The 23,397-nt window shown below is 40.7% G+C and overlaps 2 protein-coding genes across 2 annotated transcripts; one reads left to right on the top strand and one right to left on the bottom strand.

The window, feature by feature from the left end:
• Window positions 1-1,690: 1,690 nt before the first annotated feature.
• Window positions 1,691-3,964, top strand: cebpb (CCAAT enhancer binding protein beta). Its single transcript, XM_020104710.2, has one exon. The coding sequence runs from the start codon at window positions 2,581-2,583 to the stop codon at window positions 3,478-3,480; it is 900 nt and encodes a 299-aa protein (XP_019960269.1). The 5' UTR covers window positions 1,691-2,580; the 3' UTR covers window positions 3,481-3,964.
• Window positions 3,965-13,791: 9,827 nt separating this feature from the next.
• ptpn1 (protein tyrosine phosphatase non-receptor type 1) lies at window positions 13,792-22,926 on the bottom strand. Its single transcript, XM_020104728.2, has 9 exons — window positions 21,979-22,926; window positions 20,766-20,856; window positions 19,770-19,870; window positions 17,777-17,875; window positions 17,561-17,698; window positions 17,019-17,228; window positions 16,670-16,831; window positions 16,368-16,528; window positions 13,792-16,008 (listed from the first exon to the last, which is right to left on the bottom strand). The coding sequence occupies exons 1-9, from the start codon at window positions 22,033-22,035 to the stop codon at window positions 15,717-15,719; spliced, it is 1,311 nt and encodes a 436-aa protein (XP_019960287.2). The 5' UTR covers window positions 22,036-22,926; the 3' UTR covers window positions 13,792-15,716.
• Window positions 22,927-23,397: the final 471 nt, after the last annotated feature.

Here is a 23,397-nt window from a genome sequence, read left to right as displayed (position 1 = left end):
AGTAAAGCCCCAAACGTCACAAAATAAAGTGGAATACACTGAATGTTTCCAGGAATGGCAACAGATGTTTTGCAGATGTAGCGGAACAGAAAAGTGGCTTTGGCTATGTACCAGTGAAACAGTTTATGCAGAGTTACACACGTCCTAAACATTTACATTGACACTGTTGTTGTAATGTTGATGAGGTAGATACTTGGAGTTCAGACCTTACATAAAATCCAGATCACTCAGCTCTGATCACAAAGTGTACGAAGCTGTAAATGACCAGAACAGACTTGACTTCTGATTTATTCACTCATCATCAAGCACAGTAAAATATAACAACACAAACTGTGTCAACAAAGTCCAAACAGTCTTTGTATTAAGCTGTGACTGAACAGGCTCAAGCAAAAGCAAAATACTTATACATGCAAGCTTATACTCTTAGGAATTACATCTGCATTCTTCCTTTTAATCCCTGTTTTGATTTTAATGAATTTATAAATGAATTAAATCAGGTTTACCCTCTTGTGCAGAAAATGTGTATTTGCAGAATTTGATTATAAACTAAATCATTACATTGTAGAGCAATGGAATTTAGAGTTTGTGTGATCATAGTAGCCATCAATAGCAATATAACAAAAGTCCAACATATGTCAATATAAGTTTAAAACCAGAACCTTTACTCAGGAGCAATAATCAGTCTTTAAACAAACTAATTTCACATTTATTGTGATAATTATATATTAATATTGAATACCTATATATGTTATTTAATGATCAATCACAACCCCTAAGAATACTCATTAGACGCCCTGAACATCTTTATATGACACCAAGACTGTTTTTTACATCTGAGATGATTCACTGGGTCTGTTCTGATTTTTTTATTCTATTGTTCTAAGAGCAAAGTTCATCATTATACGTATTGAAAATGTGTTTTTGAAAACACTGAATCACTTGAGACGTAATCCAGGCTACATTGGTTGACTAAACACCCACCCCGACCCCTTGTGCAGTTTTGGAGTGAATGCATCATCTTATACAACCTCAACCACAACAAAACACAACACTCCACAGAGAGACTGGTTGAAACTAGTCAGTGAATGTTGTGGGGAAACAGCTGTGTGGAGATATGTCCAGGGGTACTTCCATGAGCATCTCTGTTGTGAGGGTTATTACGCATGAACTCAGAACATGGTAAACAGGTTGACTCTGACTGAGTTGTATTTTTCCATTATTGTCATTTGTTGATAAGTTTGGACTGCAGGGGGCGTGACTGGACGCGTTGTCAAGTAGTGGTGGTTAAAATTGTCATACGTTGTCTGGGTGAAGTGGCTGTTGTTGGTTTGTGTTTTCAATTTTAGTTTTCATTTGAGTCGTGCAAGTTTCCTTCATGATATAGTGGTGAAAGACACTAAGACTCTGGAAGAGGCTGGAAGTCGTGCAGTGTGATTTGGGGGTACTGAAAGAAAGTTTGTAAAACGACATCAAATTTAAAAAAAAAAGACACTGCAGCAACCTTGTGATTTATGTATTAATTCGATTGGCCAAAAACATTTTATAACAGTTTAACAACAGTTTATATCACAACACACCACAGAACCACAATCCTTTCAGTCCATCCCTAACATTATCTACACAGATACACTGAATGTTCGGAAATTAAATCAAATTTTATAAAGAATAAAATAAATGAAAGCTCTTTTTATTGATTTGTTTGGTTTCTTTGAGAGGTGCTGCAACAACCCCCCACCCCCCCAGCATCCTTGCAAAGATGTCGATGATAACCTTTAATATTCAGACTCAGACAACACAGCTTAGATTAAAATACATTCATTTTATTTCATTTATGTGTTAATTGATAAACATTCAAATAAAATCACACTAGAACTACACTAATATTTACAGATAACAATAAGTAGCAACACAACATATGAGACAAAGCACAGCAAGTTAAAAAATACCAGGTCAGTAGTGTAATGTGAACACATTTGATTGTCAAGAAGCCGTTACGATAAGTATTAACTTCTCTTATCTGCATTGGCAACATACACACGAAATTGTATTTATACATGAGATCTCTTTGTATTTATACATGAGATCTCTTTGGACAGATGCACTGCACCGTCTAGTAATTCTCATTTCATCTTTATAAGCAACTCAGAATTTCTTCTGGCTCGGTTTTTAATAGTTTTACCTCGGGTGGGCATGTCCCACATCCAGCTGCTGAGACCCACGACCACCTGTAAGACAAACCAGAAGTTGGAGTTAGTTGGTCTGAACAGTTCGGATGTGGACATGTAAATACTTGGATGTAGGAAGTGCTCGGTTGGCTCTCTTCGCTGCGCGTCACACACCTGCCCAGCTAAGCCCCGCCCCTCGCTCGTAATAAAACCCCACGAGACTCGGAGACCTGTCAATTCCTCCAGACCCACGAGCACGAGCCCTTCACATCTGCCCCACCGAGTGTTGTCATTCCAGGGGGGGATTTAAACCCGCCACGGCCCGACACCTGAACCACTTCACCGCTGTCGCACATCTGGAGCTGACCTCACCTCAGCCCTCCATGCTCCTGCAATCCGGCGGGTGTTAAGATCCATGGAAGTGGCCGGCTTCTACGAGGCGGGCGGCTTTGCTATCCACAGTAGAGACGGAGCTATCGGACCCGTGAGCGGCGGCTCGTACTGGAGGCTCGGCGACTCCATGTCGGAGCTGGGCATCGAGGAGCGGGAGAGAGCGATAGACTTCAGCGCCTACCTGGACTCAGCTTTGCACTGCCCGCAGCTGGTGGCGCACACGCAGACGCACACGCAGCAGCAGCAGGGGGACGTTTTCTCAGATTTCCTAGCGGAGAACAAGATCAAGAGAGTTGCAGCGCAGAACTACAAGAGCTACTCGCTGCTCAGCGACCTGGAGGCGAGTCAGTGCGACAGCCTGCGGGACCCCAGGGAGCCCTACTCGCTGGGGTACACGGAGCTGCAGGAGACCCGTGTGGACAGCGTGCTGAGCCCGGAGCTGGGTCGCTACAGAGCCGCCGCCGCCGCCGCCGCTGCTGCTGCTGCGGAGAGAGACGACGCTCAAGAAGACGCGAAGATGGAGAACGGCTCGTCTGGTTTTGACATGAGGTCCTACCTTCACTACCAGTCCACCAGCGGGAGTCTGGGGAACATCTCCACCGCGTCCTCGACTTGCTCCAGCCCGCCCGGCACACCTGCCCCGGCAGGTAGGAGCAAGTCCCCGTCGCACGGCGGCAAAATGTCCAGCGGCAAAGCGAAGAAGCGCCTGGACAAGGACAGTGAGGAGTACCGGCTGAGGAGGGAGAGGAACAACCTGGCCGTGAGGAAGAGCAGGGACAAAGCCAAAATGCGCAACTTGGAGACGCAGCACAAAGTCCTGGAACTGACCGCAGAGAACGATCGTTTACAGAAGCGCGTGGAGCAGCTGTCCAGAGAGCTGGCCACCCTGCGCAACCTGCTCTCTGCCACCGGACAGTGTTAGAATCCTCCCCCCCGCAGACTGCACACGGAGCCCCGGGCTTCTTGTCTAATCACTGATGGACTTTAGAGCCGCAGCTGATCCGCTGAGTGAGTGTTGAAGACGGTTCGCTGCGCGGGTGAAGACGGCGGCCGACCAGTTTACAAGGACTCTTTGAATGGGACTGAGGAAGTGGGTGCATGGATTGCGCAATCATTCACGATTCTTCACATGTCACCTTAGCTTTATTCTCCCATGTTGTTGTTTTTATTTCGGTGTATGCAGTATTTCTGTGCAGGTTTTACATACATGCGAGTGAATTGGTACTTTTTGTGTATTCACAGCAGTGGTTGTCAAGGGAAGAGTTGTGCTGCAGTGAAATGATGCAACTCTTTGTAATAGTATTGGCAATGAATGAAATAAGTCTAATTATTTAATATTAAAAGGTGAAATGCTTTAATTGTACTTGATATTTTATGGAATTAAACAGATTTATACTTTGTCTTAACAATTTCTCTTGTAATTTCTTCCTTTCTGTCCTTTTTTGAAGTCGGTGTGTAGACTCAGACAGACATGGATGTAAAGCTCGCCTTGACTATTCACACGACCGCGTATTATACCATGCATGTCGATTCCAACATATTGCAGATGGCAATGACGCACATTTGCGACCGAATGTACCAAATTTGAAAGCTAAACCGTCACACTGTCGGAATTTAGACATGAGAGAGAATCTTATGGATCCAGTCACCACCAGTTGGCCGAATACAGAGAATACACCAATATTATTATTTGTAATCATGCATCCCCATTTAAAATGCAGTGGCTTCTATCAGCACATCTAGACAGCGACATCCAGACATCCTCACTTATTCTGATTGAGGATTTATATTTGGCTGAATTGGCGTTTTTCCTTTGTTTTTATGTGCGACTGAAATGTAAGATGATTTCTCAGTTTCAAGACACTCCAGACTGTTACTGGATAACTCTGCCACCGCCATTTTGGTTCCTCTGTTCACTTAATGGTTGGACACTGAAGTCCTCAGATCCTGAAATACATTCAACCAATTTAAGCTGAAACGATACTGCTGAGGGCAGCAAACAAAAGAGGAAAAAAACACTGTCACCCTGCACGCAGCACAGAAATGTTGGTTTTATCTTTAGCACATGGCTCTGTCAATAGTCTGCTGGGTCCACTGGCCCAGTGATGGGTTCAAGGTTGCATGGAAATTAATCAGCAACTAACCTCCTCACACCACTTCAGGTCACGCTTCAACAGCCGAGAGCCGTACGGCTGCGAGTCAGTGCAGGCTACAGATAATCCTGAGCAAACCTCCTTTACCCCCAAGAGAGTAAACACTCAGCAGAAATTGTAGAAGTTAAAGATGGGAGTGACACAGAAGGTTGCACCAGACATAATGAATAAGTTGACAGTTGGTTTGCAGTAGAATTGACAGAGCTTTCGACACCGCATGTTTACCGTGTGCACAATATGAAACCTATCTGGCACGAGCCAGCAAACCCCAGACAGAGGAGATATAGAAAAGGAGCACAGTAGGATTTGTAGGTGATCCATGACGATTCAGGGTGGGGGATGTTTTCCAGCTCTCACTTCAAAGAGCCGAGAAGAAGAGAAAAACCCACTCTGCTGGTTCTGTTCAGAGACGACACTGTGTTTGGCACCGAAAAGTTCAACTCTCTAAAAGAAGCATTAAAAACCGTGGTGTTGTTTTGATGTGCAGTGAGAGATGACATTTGGATATTTCAACACACGCAGTGATGAACAGTTTAGTTTTTTTCTGTTGTGCAATATCCTCCTTTTCCAACACATCACCACTTGAAGAATGTTACACCCTTTTCTGAATAAGACATTGTTATCCTCCATGTACATGACACTAGCTCTTAGTAGCTGTGGTCTGGTTTTAGGCCAAAATATATAATTTTTATATATAATGTTTTTAGCAGTGTGTGAATACTCTTACATCCAAGAAATGTCCCCGTTTGTGGGACAATAAAGGTATTCTGATTCTGATAGCTTCATTGTTGTGACTGTTTCAGAACACATGTGGCCCCTCGTGTTGGCTCACATCCATTCAAACATTCTACACATTCTTTCTTCGATGAGCCCACGTTTCCGTTTTGAGCCCCATGCAATCTTTTCCTGCTCCTGGCTCGTACGCTGACAGGACACAGGGAAATTCCCACACAGGATGACCTCTTTTCTTGAACGTTTAGCCCGGCCCCCTTTTCAACATATTACCGTCAATGGGCAGTGTCTGTCCGTAAACTCCTAATTGCATCACAGCCCCTCCAGAGGCCAACTGGCCTCCTAAAAACTCCTCTGATAAAGCAATACACACACACACACACACACACACACACACACACACACAAGCACACCTGTCATGCTGATGTCCACTGCCAGCTGTTGTGCAATGGTAGAGTTTTTGTATTGCCCTCGAGTCATGTTAAAATGTTTTTTTCTATTTTTATACATTATATTATGCTTCGTAGTGGATTGTGTTTCCCAAATTAATTGATGAAGTTGGATGCTGAAGCCGCAGCGTGGTTTTATTGAACACTTAATAATTTGATCTGACGTTGGTACAGTTTCTCTGACATGTTGAGTTCAGCAGTGTCACAGCTGACACGACACATTTGCTGCTGTTTTACGTCAACAACCTACAACACTTAACGTGGACCAGAGAGGTTTTTGTGGCATCTCTACACAAAAGGTAATTTAGGTTGTAATTCAGTAACATGAATGGTGTGTGCAAAATGAAGACAAAAATAACCATGGAAAGATTTTCACCGAACCTGGTATGAATATTACTTGGGGGGGGGGGTGTCTCTGCAGATAATTAGGTTTTGGAGCTGATTAGTCAAAGGTCAATAAAAGAAAATTTCCTTAGATACCTCCATACATGACAGTGCTTGAGACAATCTAAAGCTCATATACATCAAAACATAATTCCCCATCATATGATGTCATATGATAGGTGAAGTCAGAAGTCAAAAAATCACATTGTGCATGTTCAAATATACATTTTTAAAGGTATTGTGCAGGGTATCCATGGTCCCTGCAGTGATATTGCTGATGCTTTTGTTTGTCACCACAAAGTAAAGTGAATATGTTTGAATTCAGGACTGTGGGTCAAACAAAACAAGACATTTGAAGATTTAGCCCTGGTCAAACGATGAATTCATTAATGAAATAAAATCTTAATAGTTAACGATGAACAACTTCTTTTGAAAAGCAGAAAACAGCACATTATAACTGTAACAAAGACATTATCTTTATTTAATGCACTTAAAAGAAGTTTTTAGCCACAACCTTTAACACAGTTGATCAATCCATCAAATAAGACTGCATTTAATATTTCTATTACAGACAACAATTTCTATTAAAAGACCAAAACCATCGATGTGTTTTAGTTATTTTCTACTTCCCTACCTCTGTGTACCCGAAGCTCATTGGTTCCTATCAAATATGTACATCTTTAAAAAGAGGTCACAAATACATACTTTCATGTTTTTTCACTCAAACAGGACTAAAATGTGCAGGGGGACTATTTTCAGTCACAGATACAGATTTAATGTTCTAGTGAGTATCAGATATTGTCTGTGTGCGGGCGTGCGTGTGAAAATAACCTGTTGTGCAACGGTTTGGAAAGAAGGTGTGTTTTGAATAGTTTTTGAAAAACAATGGAGCCATTATATACAAAGACATACTTTGTAGTGGAATCACTTCATTGTTGTTTTTAGTCTGAGAGTAAAATGTAGAATATCAATATATCATCTAATTTATCTGATAATGTATTACTGACAGACACCACCAGTGTGGTCTCATGACACCGTATTCACCACATGTAAGATGTGGAGTACCTCAAAGCTCTATTCTGGGTCCTGGTCCTGTTCTGTTTTCTATTAATATATCCCTTTTGCATATTTTGAGTTAGAATTGTTTTGCTGACTGAAAGGAAGTCACACTCTTAGCTGCAGATAAAACTGGTGTTGTTAACTCACTGACGCTCTAATTACTGTTTCTCAAATGTGTCTAGCAACTGATATCAGAAAGGATTCAAATCTGATTCGGGTCAGAATTTTGCTCATTGTAACCCACAGCCTGACTTACAACCAGAGCTGAAAGGAATGATCGTATAAGCACAAATGAAGACATCAACTTGCTGATAGTAATAGTTTTGTAAAAATATTTGCTTTGAAATTTAAAGAAAACATTTTTGATTGTCGTCATCTCTCTTATGATTCTCTAGTCAAGACAAAAAATGGTCAAGATGTCTGGGCCTCGACATCTCAAATATCTGACATCGCAAACAGGCAGACCTGTGTGGACTTTTAAGCTACAATTGAAACCAATATTAACAAATCTAGGTTGAAAAAGTAACATTGTGATTTTGCTTGTTTGATTACACTTCCCCCTCTGTGAAAGGGAACATCGGATATCCGGACCATGGGGTGTAACGGGAAGCCACGCCGCTCGAGCTACGGTAAACCGACCAGAAGATGATCTGTCTTGAAGTGAACCAAGATTTCGACATCTTTGTACACTTCTGCTATTTTTCTGTAGATGACTATGTGAACGCAAAACTGACGAGCAGAAGTAACTTGCGGTCACTACAGAGCAAGTATCCCTGCCCAGATCTTGTGTAACAACAGGCCACCCTTGCAAAATGAATGTTGGTTTAATAATTAGGGCAACATCTGTGAGAAGAGTTTGAGTACACTCAAGTGTTAAAACTTCACTTCCCACTGGATTTTGTACTACATTTAGGAATCTGACTTGAAAATTGTTCATTGTAGATGTAAAACATGTTTCATTTTTTGCCACCCGACATTTTATTGGGATTATGGTGGTTTACTTGCCTGTCAGGTCAAAATAAATAACAGTGTATAAAGATTTCATCAGCACCACAGAAAGTATTGCTGTAAAAGTGCAAAGAACGCTTCTCAGGGTGATCGATCAAAATGTATTTGATTTATTTAGCACTCTCGATCTATTTAAATCAGTCTACTTGTGGTATTTGAGCTGGTGTCCGACAAGTTTTTATGAGCATTTTTACTATTTCCTGACATGATATTCTAAAATGTATTTATAGAAGAAAGCAGGTGTAGAGGATATTATTCATATTTAACTTAAAAGTAGCAGGACCACAATGCATATACATGCCACTACAATAAAATCAATCCTACCTTCAACCATGTACTTCTAAGAAAACTAAGCAGGATGTACTAAAGTATAGTGTAATATTTAATACAATGTATTATTGATGGATTACTAGGCACACATCATTTTACAGTGACATTTTGTTGAAGTTGAGAGCAATAAATATATTAACCGTCAAATAGTTTATAATTTCTATCAATATATCATTTAAAAGGTTGATTATATTGTATACAAAGCAATAATTAATAATAACTTGAATTTATATAGCGCCTTTAAGAGACCCAAAGAGGCTTTACACGTGTCAGTGGGGTCAGAAAAGAAAAGAAAATAATTTGCAAAAAACAGCACAGAAACAAATACTCAACAAATAGTTTCTCATCAGATATGACCCAACAATGACCTAATCCTGATACACTCTTATCATACTGGCTCCTACACGCACAGACACACACTTCACTATGGCAGGACTTTGAAACACAGAAGACATCTGACTCATCCTTCAAGGTGCTGAATTCTCCACCAATACAGAAAGTTGAGGCCATGGCATTGTTCCTCAAAGCTCAGATCTAAAACTTTCCTAGATTACCAGACACACTGACACACTCGTCAATTAAGGGTTGACATCCTGTTTTATTTTGACAACCCAGCAGTAGAAATGACCAATATTATGGAAGTGAGAATCTGTCATCTGCTGTACTGAACACGTCTAAAAAATATTGCATTAAACTGTGCAAACATTCCACCAATTATTGTAAACTGTACGTTTTTTTAAGAAAGACGAATGATTGAAGAATCACGTGGGAGAAAAGATCATATTCAAGTCTGTTATTTCAGTTTAAATTGAAAGAATCGGAAGGGTTGATGCATGGTTACTGCTTTATATTCTAATAATGATTTAATTTCAAATTGATTGTCATAATGACGCCATTTCTACTATATGATGATTAATGATTGGTTAATTATAAACGAAATGAAAACCAGGTCTCTAACAGTACTGGGTGCGTATATTACTACAATATATACATTTTTATGATTTAGGGCTGCAGTGGAACACAGAAGTCCCTGTCCGGTCCGTGCCTCAGTTTTGAGGTCATGGTTCGGTAAGTTTTCGTCACAGTGGAAACAAGGAACAGAAAACATTTTAGAAGAAATTAATTTTTTTCTTCTTCTTCTTCTTTGTGTGTGTGTGTGTGTGTGTGTGTGTGTGTGTGTGTGTGTGTGTGTGTGTGTGTGTGTGTGTGTGTGTGTGTGTGTGTGTGTGTGTGTGGACCCAGGCCTGGTATTAGATTGTGACATTTCTATTTGAACCTGCGCAACTTTCTTGCATTTACGGTAGTCTCATTTGAACCTGCGCAGTCTTTACGGTAGTAAATCCTGGCAGCACACGGAAGAGTTTACTTTTCACTGAACAAAGAGAAAAGGAGTGTTGAAGCTGTTTAGTTGTTAATGTTTGTTAAGATTGTTCAAATGTAAAATGCAGTTGAGAAAAAGTTGGAAACTAAAACTACACTTTGATTTATTTTTTCTCAAATCAAGCACTTTATTTTGTTGTTTATTTTTAAATGCAAACCTTTTTTATTATTATTATTTTAAATTCTCTCTAACTAGACCTCTTTGAATTTTAATTGCTCTACAGATCCAAACACTGTTTAGATGAAGAGCTGCTGTAATAACAAAACATACAGCTCGACTCTGATGAAATCTCAGGTTCCAGCTTCTTTTAACTGTGTGATGGCTGTGTGGGTTTTGACATGCACAGATTACGCAACAGGAAGTAAGGTGTGTTGACGACAGTGCATCATAGAATTTGCCACCTACACTAACTAAACTATGTGACCATCCTCACGTTCATCACATTCTACCTTTCACCTCATTTCCAAAAGTGCTTTCAGACGGAATCATGGGCGAACTCACTATCACACATCTGATGTAAGTGGCTGTTCTATAGATGTTCTGATGAAAACATCAACATTAATCCAAATAACATACATGGACCACATGTCGACGTCATCAGGCTTTGAAGCGTACACCAAGGAGGAAACACCAGCTCCAATCTCGTAGTGTTTACGCTATGACCTACATACAAGCACTAGCTATGACAGTGGAGGTACTGTCTGTGACATCGGTGTGTGTGTGAGTCTGACGGTTGACCCTCAACAGTAGCAGCAGGGAGACAGGAACAGGAACAGGAACTGCTCACGGGTGAATGTCTCAACAGTAACCAAAGAGATCATCCGCTGACAGAGAGGCTGCAGTTTAATGAGAGCAGCAACACAGTGCTTTTCCATTTGAGCAATCAAGTTCCTTGTTAGGAAAAAGTTCAATGCTCTACATACAATGCCATGTTTAAGTAAAGAATGCAGGTCGACAAATAAATGCTAAAAGTATGGCTACTTAGAAATGTAAAAGGGGAAAGTACTTGTTTTGCATAAAAAGGGCTGACTGATATCTTACTTAACATTTTACTGTTGTATCCGGCTTGAATTTGACATCGTTTTAACTAATTGATCAGGTTTTAACTAAGTTTTTCTCCAGTTTGGCCGTGAGATAAATCTGAGGTGTGAGATGATTGAGGTCGTTGGAGAGAAATTTAAAAAAACAAAGTTCTGCTGCAAGTCTTAACATAATAATACATATTTTGCTTGTTTGCTTTGTTGCAGAAAGTTTGATCTAAGCTACTCACATGCTCTGTATCAAGTTACTGCAAGATGTCCGTAACTTTAGTCTATAGCACAAAACTGCTTGCTTCATTATTGCTGTACAGACTATGTATTAAGTTTTCAATGAGCGATGAAATGTAGTGTAGCACAAACGTAAAAACAAACGAAATGTTAAATATTCCAGGAGAAGTGCTTCAAATATGCACTTAGTCAAAGTACTGAGTAAATGTAGTGAGTTCTGGCACTGGTCGATACTGAAAGCTGTCAAGGCCTCATTGACTCCTTTTGAAATGATAAGGGCATGAAGAGACATGGTGCACCTCACACTTCTCGGTAACATGCCTCCATTGTACACTGCTTGCGTGTGCAGTGACTCAGACTCTGCTGCGTCATGCTTGGAAAGACCTGACTCCCCTCACATTCAGGAATTTCCTGATCCCTGCTTCGCTCCTTGTGAAAATGATCTGCATGTCTACAAAAGAGACTCAGTCAAAGATCGTCCCTCCCTGCCTCCCTCACTGCTGGCCGGTCATTGGGAAGTTCCAGGTTAATAACTAAACTGGGGACAGAGTCAGCAGGGCAGGGCAGATATCCTTTCTGGTCGATTGTGACTGTGGAGTCAGCATTTTGCACAGTTGGGCTGAGTAATCGGCCACTGCAGGAGATCTCATTTTATTTTCACATATGCCTGAAAAATGAACTTGAGTTTCTCATTAAAATCACATGTAAAGAAAAACAGAGGCCTCTGAGATGACATAAGAATTGATGACATATATTCAAAATGTCATTTCACTTATTTGTAATGAGAAATAAAATGACAATCACAGCAAACAGAATATATGTAATGACATTTCAACACTGTGTCTTTAAATGACTTCCGGTCCCAGGTCATACCTTGATTGTAGTTTTCCTACAACAACTTGTTCTGGCCTGCTTCAGCAGAGCAGTGGTGGGAGTGCCATTACTCACTGTTACAGTTGCATTCCTGTACGGCGTGTAACAGTGCCTGCCTCGTATTTCCCAGGAACGGGAAGTTCTAGCCAAGATTCTTGCTAAATCATCTGTGCTTGTTCACCCGGGCCTGAGCCAAGAGTTTGCTCGAGCAATTCAAGTGTCTCCAGACGTGTTCTTCCCCAGTGTAAATGTTATTAGATTGAAACGGAACCATTGTGCTGGTGTGTGTACACAACGGTGAAACTCATTCTTGGGTCTTTAGTTTATTTCGGAGGCGCATGTACATCAACCTCAGAAGTTTGTGTGTCCGTGTATCAAAAACAAACTGTTTTGAAATCATTTGACACCAGTTATGGTTGAGACAAGAGCAGTTAGAATATATATATTAGAATTTAAGAAAGGTAAATAGTTCCTGTATAAATGGAAGTATTTAGAATTGGGATCAAATGAGACCAACATTGGAAGCATCACTGTCCCTCTGTGAACTGCAGGTCTGCTCCTGAGTCCACCTCACTGTTATTATAACACAACTGCTGAGTAAACCCCGGAACAGACAACAGGAAAGAGTGAGTTGCAACAAGAAGCCATGCCTCCATTTTCACTGAGAGAAGAGTCTGAGTCTGTTTAATCCCACAGCGCCCCCTGGTGGTATATTCAAAACACTCCCCCTGTATGAATGAAGGGAAATAGCCCTGCTCATAATGTTAAATATAATCTCTGCAATGTAATACAAGAAATGTAAAGATGTTTGTATTAATGGTAATAAATCATTTTCTAACTTTTTACAGATCAGTTATAAACCTTCAATAAGAGCTGCTTGAACTTTAGGGCTGTGAAAACTACCAATAGTTATTTGTGACCTGAAAAAGGACGTCCGGAGTTTCTGACATAATTATTATCAATCTATCAACAACATCATTTATCATTGATGGATTAACTAAATGAACACAAAGCTCGGACCAGGGGAATTGAGAAAATGATTCCTGTTGTCAAATCTTTACACAAGCAGCCTGCTTTACTTCTCAGATGTCCTTTTTTAAATTTGATTTGGGTTATTTTTATTTTGTTTTAATATATTTCTCTTACTGACTGTATGAAAGAAATACACTTACCATGATTTCAACACATCAGACTTAAATGAGACAAAATATTCTTCTTGCTTTGACTCATTGTGACCACGTATCAGTTTCATGAAATAAGATTAGACACGTTATCTTGAAAAAAGGTAGGTCACAAAATTAAGAGAACTGGAAACACTTCTGAGACCAGGTTGGAAAAAGCTACTCTACCTATAAATAAACAAACTTATAAATATTAATATATATATCATAGTTTTAAGAAGTGGTTTGTGGTGTAGTTGCCTGACCCTAAAATAATTTCGCTGTTGTTAACATCACTGTTCGTGCTACTGACCTACCAATGAAATCAAACCAGTGTTGAGTAATCTTTTATTACCGGAGTCATGGTCCCAGAAGTTAGACTGAGGACGAGGTTAGAGCCGCAACTTTGATCCCAAAAAACAACAAAGTAAATCTGTAGATTTTTTAATTTTTATTTAAAAAGTAAAACAACAAATGTAAATAAAAAAATACATGTTTTTAAGCTCAGCGTAAGTGTAGAAAAACAGGAAAACCTGGTGCAATGGCTGCACAGGTGCTGAGATTTCATCCCTTGCTAAAGCAGAAAAAAAAACAAAAAAACAACTCAGCACACTGAAACCTGATTTGAAAAAAATATATAATCTAATAATAAGGGTTTGTCCTCGGACGGGACATTCATACATTCTAAAGGAAGGTACAGCTGTCAGACTCAAGCACTGAACTCTGGCGAGTCACAAATTAAACTCAATGCTAGCAGCTCAACTAATCTCTTCTTAGGACAAACCTGTTGATTCACAAATGCAGCATGCTTTAAAAGAACATAATCATACAAAACATTGGCAGCTCGGGGCTGCGCCACGATGCAACAGATTATTACTACAGTGTATTGTTTTCATCCCTGTGCTGGTGTTTGATTTTTGGTTTGTTCAAAATCCTCGGTTACCTGTGACACTGACTTCGTTAACATAAAGGGTGACACGTTATTAAGGGTTTGTATTGCTGGCGAAACAGGCGTGAGCTACTTTGTGTCTGACATTCGATTACATGCATCAGCTGCTTTCAGGTTATGTTACACATTCTCTTGCTGTGAAAATCCTCCACACATTTTTATCCACTGACTGAAAAAGGAGGAAAAGGTGTCGACCTTTAAAAAAAAAACTAAAAAAAACCCAAACATCTTAAGATGTCTATATCATTCCAGTGTCAATTAAAGAATGCCAGGCAAATGGAAATAGTCACATATCACCCTCTTCCTGCACCATTTTGTTTTCAGAGTCGTTCTGTTCAAGGGGGAAGAGCGTATTGTCCTCTAAGCAGAAGGTTGGCAGTTCGATCCCAGTTTTCCCTATTCCACAAGTGTCCTTGGGCAAGGTACTGAACCCTAAATGTTGAAAGATGGCTGTGGCGACAGTGTGAGTGGTGTGTGAGAGAGAAAGGGCTGCACATAGATGCACTGTATGAATGAGTGTGTGAAAAGGTGAAGCTCTTTGAGTGGTCATCAAGACTAGAAAGCTGCTTTATTAACACAGACTGTTTACCAGTCTGTGTCACTGTTGAGCTACCAGGGAGAGAAGAACACCTCGGATACATATCTCACATTTAATGTCCTGTAAATGTATTAATACTTCTCACTGAGCGGACCAGTCTCCTGCAGCCCACAACTGAGGGCAGATAACAATTCAGTGCCCATCCCAGCATGCATCTCTTATCTAGTGGAAACAGGATTCGCTCCGTCTTACTTTTACACACTTCACCTTATTTTACAGGTTTAATGGGCGGCTGGGGCTTAGGAGGTAGAAGGGGGTTGCCCACGAATCAGAAGGGCCCGACTGCTGTGCCGGCAGTGTATGAGCGATGTATGATCGAGAAAGTACTGCAAGGAGATGCTCTGTGTGTATACAAATACACACCATTTAAAATTGACCCAGAACTCAAGAATGTTTTTAAATCGTCTACCTTACTAGAATATTTTCAGGCAGGCTGGTCAAAGATCTGGATTGATGATTTGAGTAAGAGAACTAAGGGAAAATGAGAAATCACAACGGACACATTGATAAAGATTGAAATGGAAGAACTCATTTGGTAAATAAAGTGTAAAATGGGCCATTCATCCTGGTACACGGAGCAGGGAGCTAAAACAAACTACTGATTGCAAAACGTGTCATTGTATTGTTGAGTCTGTGTTTACACATATTCAACACACCTGAAAAACTGAGGCCCTGAGCATCCATGATGACACACTGACAGAAGGTTTGGTTGGGTGATGAGGACCCAGAGTCAAAGCAGGCTGATTGGCCAGCGCAGTCCACTTTTCTCAGTGGAGAGACGGGGAGGAGAAACAGAAAGGAGGAGGGACAGACATCAGTGGAAATACGCCCGATAACAGACATAAGCACTGAGAGCCAGCGCCGTGCACAGGCACATGTTGGCTAGTAGAGGGGACCAAGCCCCCGGCACAGGAGGGCTTTCCTTTGGCTGCTCCGCTGCCTTGGCCGACTCCTGATTCTCGGGCTCGCGCTGCTGCTGGGATTTGGTTGGAGCCTCGGAGGTCGGCTCTTGGATTACCGTGTAACCATCTAGCTGGTCAGCCTGATCAGGGGGAGGCGGTGCATCAGCAATGTTCCTCTTTCGCAGCTCTGACTCTGGTGAGGACCTGGATGACAAAAGAACGTAAGAGAGCAGAGAAGAGCACAGTTGTAGAAGAGAGCAGAACTTTCCAGTGTGAGTGATCAGATCTCAGGAGGCATTTAGGTGCCTTCAGACCTGAACTTAGCACTGCACACTCAGGACAGATGTTAACACCTGGTACAAACAGTTCCAACGTTCCTGTAAAGAGCTTTACAGAGATTTGTTTTTTGTTTCATTAGATCAGATTTGTCCTCAACGTGCAGCATTTCATTTAACCACGTTTTCCTACATCAAGCATGGCACAAATCTGTTCTCCGGGTTTCTAAACAGCTGGTTCAAACACAAACAAACTGACAGTAATAAACAGATTAAACGGATGAATACCCCAAAGTCCAGGTCTGCTTGTGTCGGACAATTTCATCATTTTCCGGGAAAAAAGACGGCTCAATTTTGCCATTGTGAGGGTCTCTGGGAGGAGGAAGAGGAGGAGGAGGGGTGAACTCTGGAGGATCGTCTTCCTCGTTGGACAGCTCTTTCCATGACTCCTTCAAAAAAAAAAAAAAAAAAAAAACACAATCCATTTCATTATTTGCATAAATACTTGAAATTAACTGAAGATTAGTAGATGATATGTTTTTTTATTTCTCGTGGCAAATTACCATACACCCTGTAGAAAGAAGACTTGCCTGCAGGGATGTATCTCCCTTGATGTACTTAGCACCTTCATTGACAGCGAGGTAGGAGAAGCGAAGTTGATCTGCTGTCTGAATCAGGCCCATTCGATAGCGCCGCATCTCCAGCAGCACATCGCGAATACGAACTGAAGACGGTTCCTTACGTTTGGACATCTAGATTTAACAGTGAACAGATATAAATATGATACCTGAGAAATGACAGGTTCTAGAGTGAGTTTGCCTCCATTGTTTACTTAATAGTGATGACCACGTTTTAGAGTAATTTTACTGTAATACTTCTCTAAAAGTGTGACGTAATTTCAGTCTCAATGTAAATATAGAAGGTAAAAAAGATACAAACCAACAAGAGGCAGGTGTCCACAAGACAAAAGGTCCCAGAGCGACCGATGCCAGCGCTGCAGTGAACCACCACTGGTCCCTCATCTGAATTCAGACACCCAGACTCTCGCACCTTGAACAGGAAGTTAAGGAAGGAGGCCGGAGACTCTGGTACCCCGAAGTCAGGCCAGGTGGTGTAGTGAAAGTGTAAAATCTCACGGGTCTCCTGAGTCTGCAGAGAAAGATCAGAGGGAAGACCAATTCAATAAATGTACTAGATAGACTCGATTTGACTAATTCCTAATCCTGCAGCCCCCCTTTTACTTCAAATGTAACACATTTTGGAATTTGTAACTGCATAACCTGAACTACAGTAAACTTTGGAAGGGATATTTTAATGACCAGCACAAACAGGAGGAACAACACCAGCAAGTGAAACCTGTTTCAAGGTTTATATCAGCACCTGTTTGTTGTTTCAAGATTAGAAAACTTGTGAACCTATGCTAAAAGAAGTGTTGCGCTCATTTGGAACCAGGTCAACTTGTACACGCACTGAAAACTTACAGACAGATTTTCCAGCTCCAGCACACGGACTGTGTAGTAAGATTTGATGTCTTCTGAGATGAGGGTGAGCTTGAAGTTGGTATCTTCAAAAATAGCATCTTTCTCTTCTCTGAATGGCCAATACTGGGCACACTTGATCTGAAGGCAAACAAAGGGAAGTTACAAACAGTTTGACAGACAGAAAACTACGTTAGAATATGAGGAGAAACTTCTTACAGATCCTTTCTCTATGACTCGGTTCAACATCACCACACCGCGGCTCCTCTGCTCCCACACCATCTCCCAGAAGTGGCCACATGTGTTTGGAAGAGGTCCCTAAAAAGGAAAAAAAAAAAAAAAGTATATATAGCAGTAGCGTATATATATATAGGATTTTATTCTGTACAATTACATTACATATCATTTAGCTTTTATCCAATACAATAAGTGCATTCAACCATGAGGGTACAAACCCAGAGCAGCAAGAATCAAGTACATTAGTTTTAAAAAAGCCAAACTACAGAGAGCTACATGAAAGTGCAGTATATAAATGCAACTAACTTTATTTATCTTTTAATTTTTTTCAACATCAGAGTTGACGATGGTTATTAGACCATCATCTTCTTAACCAAGGTGAATTTGGAAGAGATGGGTCTTTAGCCTGCGACAGAAGATGGGTAGACTCTCTGCTGTCCTGAGCTCAGTCCACCATTTGGGAGCCAGGACAGCAAACGGTCGTGATTTTGTTGAGTGGCTAAGTTTCCCTGGCAGTGAGGGAGCAGCCGATCGGCAGATGCAGAGCAAAGTGGACGGGCTGGGGTGTAAAGGTTTAACCACCTCCTTGATGTAGACTGGGCCCGGTCCTTTCGCAGCACGGTACGCAAATACTAGTGTGTTGAAGCTGACACGAGCAGCCACTGGTAACAAGTGATGGGAGTGGAGGAGGGGAGGGATATGACAAGAGCCTGGACCAGAACCTGAGTGAGAAGGGGACATGTTCTCCAGATGTTGTGCAGCATGTATCTACACGATCGAGTTGTTTCAGCAATGTTGGCAGTAAGAGAGAGTTGACTGTAGGGTGTCACACCCGGGTTCCCTGTGGTCTGGGCGGGGGCTTCCACAGAGTTGTCAGTGGTGATAGTAGGGTCATGGGTGGGAGAGCCCTTCCCTGGGTGAAAAGTAGCTCGGTCTTGTCAAGGTTGATTTTTAAGTGGTGTGTGGACATACACTGAGAGATGTCAGTCAGACAGGCAGAGATACGTGCTGCTACCTGTGATTCAGACTGGGGACAAGAGAGAATTATTTGGCTGTCATCTGCGTAGCTGTGGTAGGAAAAGCCATGTGAGTGAATAACAGAGCCGAGAGAGTTGGTGTAAAGAGACAAAAGGAGGGGACCCAGGATGGAACCTTGAGGGACCCCAGTAGTGAGTGGAAAAGGTTTTGACACAGAGGATCAAGTTACCTAGTAGGTACGGTCATAGCACTGATCTTACGGACTACGTAATTGATTGATCATAATATTCTTTAAAGTACACAGAATCTTCAGTGTGCGGCCTGAATATTCCAGTCCCATCACTTTCTAAACTCCAGCTAAATTTTTGCCGGGGATGTGGAGTGTATATTTGACTCCCTCGTTTTTCAAAATCCTATTTTCCTTTGATTTACAAACCTAGACCTCGTACTGTCCAGCTGCCAAATCCAGATGAGGTGATGGAAGCTGTGAATGAACGATTACCGTGAAATCACAACATCACACATTTCGTCTCTCAGGCTACGTCACGGCCAATCTGACAGGAAGCTAACAGGCTTCAAAACGTACTTTCTGCTGTTGATAATGTTTCTGGGATTAAACAAATTAATTGAATCCATGTTTTAACATTGAATGGAAATTATTATTTTACTTCAAGTCCCACTTTTTTACCTCTATAAGCAGTGTGCACTACATTTAATAAATGGTTTATCAGATGCAGCTATGGGGACATTTCATGTGCTTAGGACTTTATGATTTTTACAATATTATCTATTTATACTTCGGCCTCAAGAGTTATAGTTGGCAAACAGTCTTCTATTATAACCAACAAAGATAACAGATGTTCTTTTTTTTTTCTATTATCATGAAAAGCACAACCAATTTCATTATTATAAGTTATTTGCTGGATTAATATAAAGTATAAATGAGGATTATCACTGTTCAACTACAGCAGAACTGAACCTTCACCTCTTCACTTACCTGAGTGAGGATATAGTTCCTCTTTGCCTCCTCTACTGTGATGAGGCTGGCATTGATGTAGTTGTTGGCTCCCAGCTGCAGACATATTCTGCTGTGGTCGACTGAGGAGAAGAAAAAAAGAATCATGAGGAATCATGTCAATACGATATTTGAATGTTTTGTATATGTCACAACCTCCAGGGAATCTACAGGCAACTCTCAGAACAACAAAGCTGCTGAGAAATCGTCTGTCTGTAGCTTTCAACTTTAAAAACTGAGGCACCATCTTTTCTTCATATCCACTCAAGCACAACCAGTCAGCATTGTTCATTAAGTGTGAAAAGAGGAAACAACATGGTTCAAGTGTTGCATTGCTTTACAGGAAAGCATTTTATACAAGAACTACAAAGAGACTCAGCAGAGCACAGAACCCTTAAATATTAATTTTATTCAAATTTGGTTTTAGAAAGTCTGTTCAACAAAAACAACTCAATCCAAACCAAAGTCAATGTCACTACTTAGTTACTGATAGTTGCCATCACTCATCATTACAACATGCAGGAGGTGACGGCTGACCTGAGGATTAAATCTGATTTTCCTGAAGTCTGAAGAAAACCTTATATTTCCAGTCTAATCTCCTGCTGACCTCACTCCTCTCTACACGCGTGTGCTGCCACCACCACAGCCACAACCTTTATAAATACGCAGTAATAACCAAAGTCATAAATTGAAAGTCACATCCTGTTTAGCGTCAGTCTGTCCCTCGCAGTGATGCAAAGTTGTCTCCATTGTGTAATGCTAACCGTACGTCATCATTACGATACTTGAGCCTGAGATCATCATCTCTGTGTAACCCTCTGCTGTGGGAGACTCTTACGACTCAGAGCCTTCAAAGAATCACTCACCACTGGGCAGAGAGCTGTGCCAGGAGCAGTGAGTAATTTGAAAAAGAATAAATGAAATGTTTAAGACTGTCTGTTGAAGTGCATCGAGGCATCGAGGGGAGGGAAGACTCACATGGGCTCACGTCTCTGTAGCGATTCCGATTCTTATTTTCGGGTAGTTTGGCAAATTTGCATGGCAGTTCACAAGACTGGTGACGGATCTCCTGTGACAGAATGAAACAATAATTACATAACATTACATGTATGTGACATTTGAGGTCTAAAGCAGTATGAATTGTTCTCTGTGCTCTAAAACAGCATCAAACCATGTGTGAGATAATAAGGAGGTTTTCAGTTTAAAGGATCCTTCCCATGAGAAAAATAGGGGAGGGTAACATGTGTAACACATATAATAACACCAGATGATTCACACTGCCGACCTGCTGTTTAGAGGACCACCGCTCTACCCCCTCAGCCACAGCTGCATCAAAATGCTGCTTGAACATTCATACAAGTGACAGTAATTGATAAATATATAATGATATAACAGTCACATAAGTCATCTCTCTGCATTGAATCCTTTTACCTTTAAGTAGATTCTCCTGAGTAATGGAGCCGCAAACATTAGTCACCTGACAGATAATTAATCAGCCATTTTTATCCATTTATTATGTGGATTTATGTTTTTAAGTGAGATGGATAAAATTCTCTGGTTCCACCTTTTCACTGAAATATTTTAGGGGCTTTTTTTTGAAGATGAACTACATGAGCTGGATCGTGGAACAGCTTTACAAGATAATACGTTTCTCAGTAACTATAATTAACCATCTTTGGGGTTTGAAATTGAAATGTTGGTCAAACTTAACTCTGAAAAGAATTACAGAGGTGGACACTTTCCACCATTTTCTGAATTTTAATAGACAATGAACTTATCAATGAATGATACAAGATATAGTTTATATATTTGTGTGGAAATAATCATGATGACTTAGAATTCTTACAGGTTATTTGATCTTTGCATTTGTAAAGCTGGTCAGTTACTAGTAATGGAGCATTAACTAAAGCTGTGGTTACTTCCTCCATAACTGCGGAGTATTTCAGTGAATCAACCCCCCGAACCGCCTCGTTGTACCGGGGACCGCAGCATGAAGCGGGCCGGTGATGGGACGTGGTTCTCGGGTAGAGACCCAGACACACTCATCAATCATCGGACTGGTCGAGCAGGCGGAACCCGGACTCGGAGCTCAGCCGCCGGACCGAGCGGAAACACGCTGCGGTAGAAAGGCCTAGAAGTGACCGGGACCGCGGACGGTCCGGTTCCACCGGGATTTACCGGGAGCTCTTACCTGGTAGACGCAGCTCCAGCTCCCGTTGTCATCGATTTCCCGAAACTCGGCTTCCATAGCGGACAGTCCAGCTGCCTCCTGCTCCGGCTGCTTCTTCCTCTTCGGCCTCCTCCTCCTCCTCTAACCTCGGTGCAGATACCGAGCTCCCGGTAGATTCGACACGTGAAGTCTGGAGCTCAGTCTCCGGGTTAAATAAACGTTCCGCCGCTCGTCGGTAGATTTTCCTGCGTAGATCAGCTTCGTCTGTTCGGCCTCAGAGCGGAAACACGCCGCAGGCTCCGCCCACACACCCGAGCTGCTGCTGTCGTCACAGTAAAAAAAAAACAACTGATAAATGAGTTTTTTTATTCTTTTAAGTTCTTTGTTTTATTTTTTATTCCTTTTTATTCTTATTCTTTTTTAGTCTTGTATGTTCTTTTTGATTCTTTGTTTTATTTTAGATTTTTTAATTATTTTATGTTCTTTTCTATTCCTTGTTTTATTTTTTATTTCTTAATTATTATTTTATGTTCTTTTTTATTCTTAGTTTTATTTTTTATTTATTTATTTATTTTTTTGTTTTATTTTTACTTTTTTTATTTATTTTTTATTTTATTTTTACTTTATGCATTTATTTTTTATTTTATTCCAATCTTTTATATTATTTTATTTATATATATATTTATATATTTTTACTTTTCTTTCCCCTTCTTTTTTATCCTTTTGTCTTTTCTATTCTTTTCTTTTCATTCGTCTTTTCTTTTACAGATACATCATATTCTTGTCTGGGCGTAAAACAGAATTTTAATCTGCTCATGTGCATTCATTGGAATAAAGGAGTAGTTGGACTGGAACAATTTTTTAAAAGGGAACAACTTGTAAATCAAATGGAGTAAAGCAATGCTATTTAGACTAAACTATGATGCCTGTGATCCAATGCAGACTGTGGATCATGACATCTTTGTTTGTACAGTTATTAAAGAACAAACTGAAACATAAGAAGCTCCATAGAGTGGCAGTATAATACAACACTGAGGATGTCAGCTACTGCTAAACCTCAAAGAAGAAGTAGATGAAAACGTGATGATGATTCTTGCTTCTATCTTTCACTTCTAAATCCTCTCAAAATACCAAAAGTATGAAATAAATAAAGTAAAACGTCTCTTTGTTTATAACTTGTTCTCTCTCACTGTAGAAACAACAGCTTCTGGCTCAGTTGTTATTCTAGAAGAAAAACTACTTTACCCATTTAGGAAACAGTTCAGCAAATGAATGAAATTTGAATGGGACAAGGTGTGACTCAGAATAACATTACAGGTCCAACCGGAAGTGTTTGTGCAGCAGATAAGGAACAGGAAAAATACACTTTTAGATAAACAGTATCACTTTCTTTTTCACATCTGTAATTTCCTAATAGATCCCCACGCAGCTTCACAGAGA

This window comes from Paralichthys olivaceus, chromosome 6, assembly GCF_024713975.1.
Source record: "Paralichthys olivaceus isolate ysfri-2021 chromosome 6, ASM2471397v2, whole genome shotgun sequence".
NCBI lineage: Eukaryota > Metazoa > Chordata > Actinopteri > Pleuronectiformes > Paralichthyidae > Paralichthys > Paralichthys olivaceus.
Note: the sequence above shows the minus strand (reverse complement) of the source record. Positions and strands in the feature narration are given on the sequence as shown.

What these genes read in the sequence shown, in the direction of transcription:
- ptpn1 (XM_020104728.2), bottom strand. Translation starts at nt 22,035, where the DNA reads ATGGAAGCCGAGTTTCGGGAAATCGATGACAACGGGAGCTGGAGCTGC. An exon ending in CTACAGAGACGTGAGCCCAT is followed by an intron (nt 19,871 to 20,765) that starts GTGAGTCTTCCC and finishes TCTTCTCCTCAG; the next exon opens with TCGACCACAGCAGAATATGT. An exon ending in TGGACACCTGCCTCTTGTTG is followed by an intron (nt 16,832 to 17,018) that starts GTTTGTATCTTT and finishes TGTTAAATCTAG; the next exon opens with ATGTCCAAACGTAAGGAACC.
- cebpb (XM_020104710.2), top strand. Translation starts at nt 2,581, where the DNA reads ATGGAAGTGGCCGGCTTCTACGAGGCGGGCGGCTTTGCTATCCACAGT.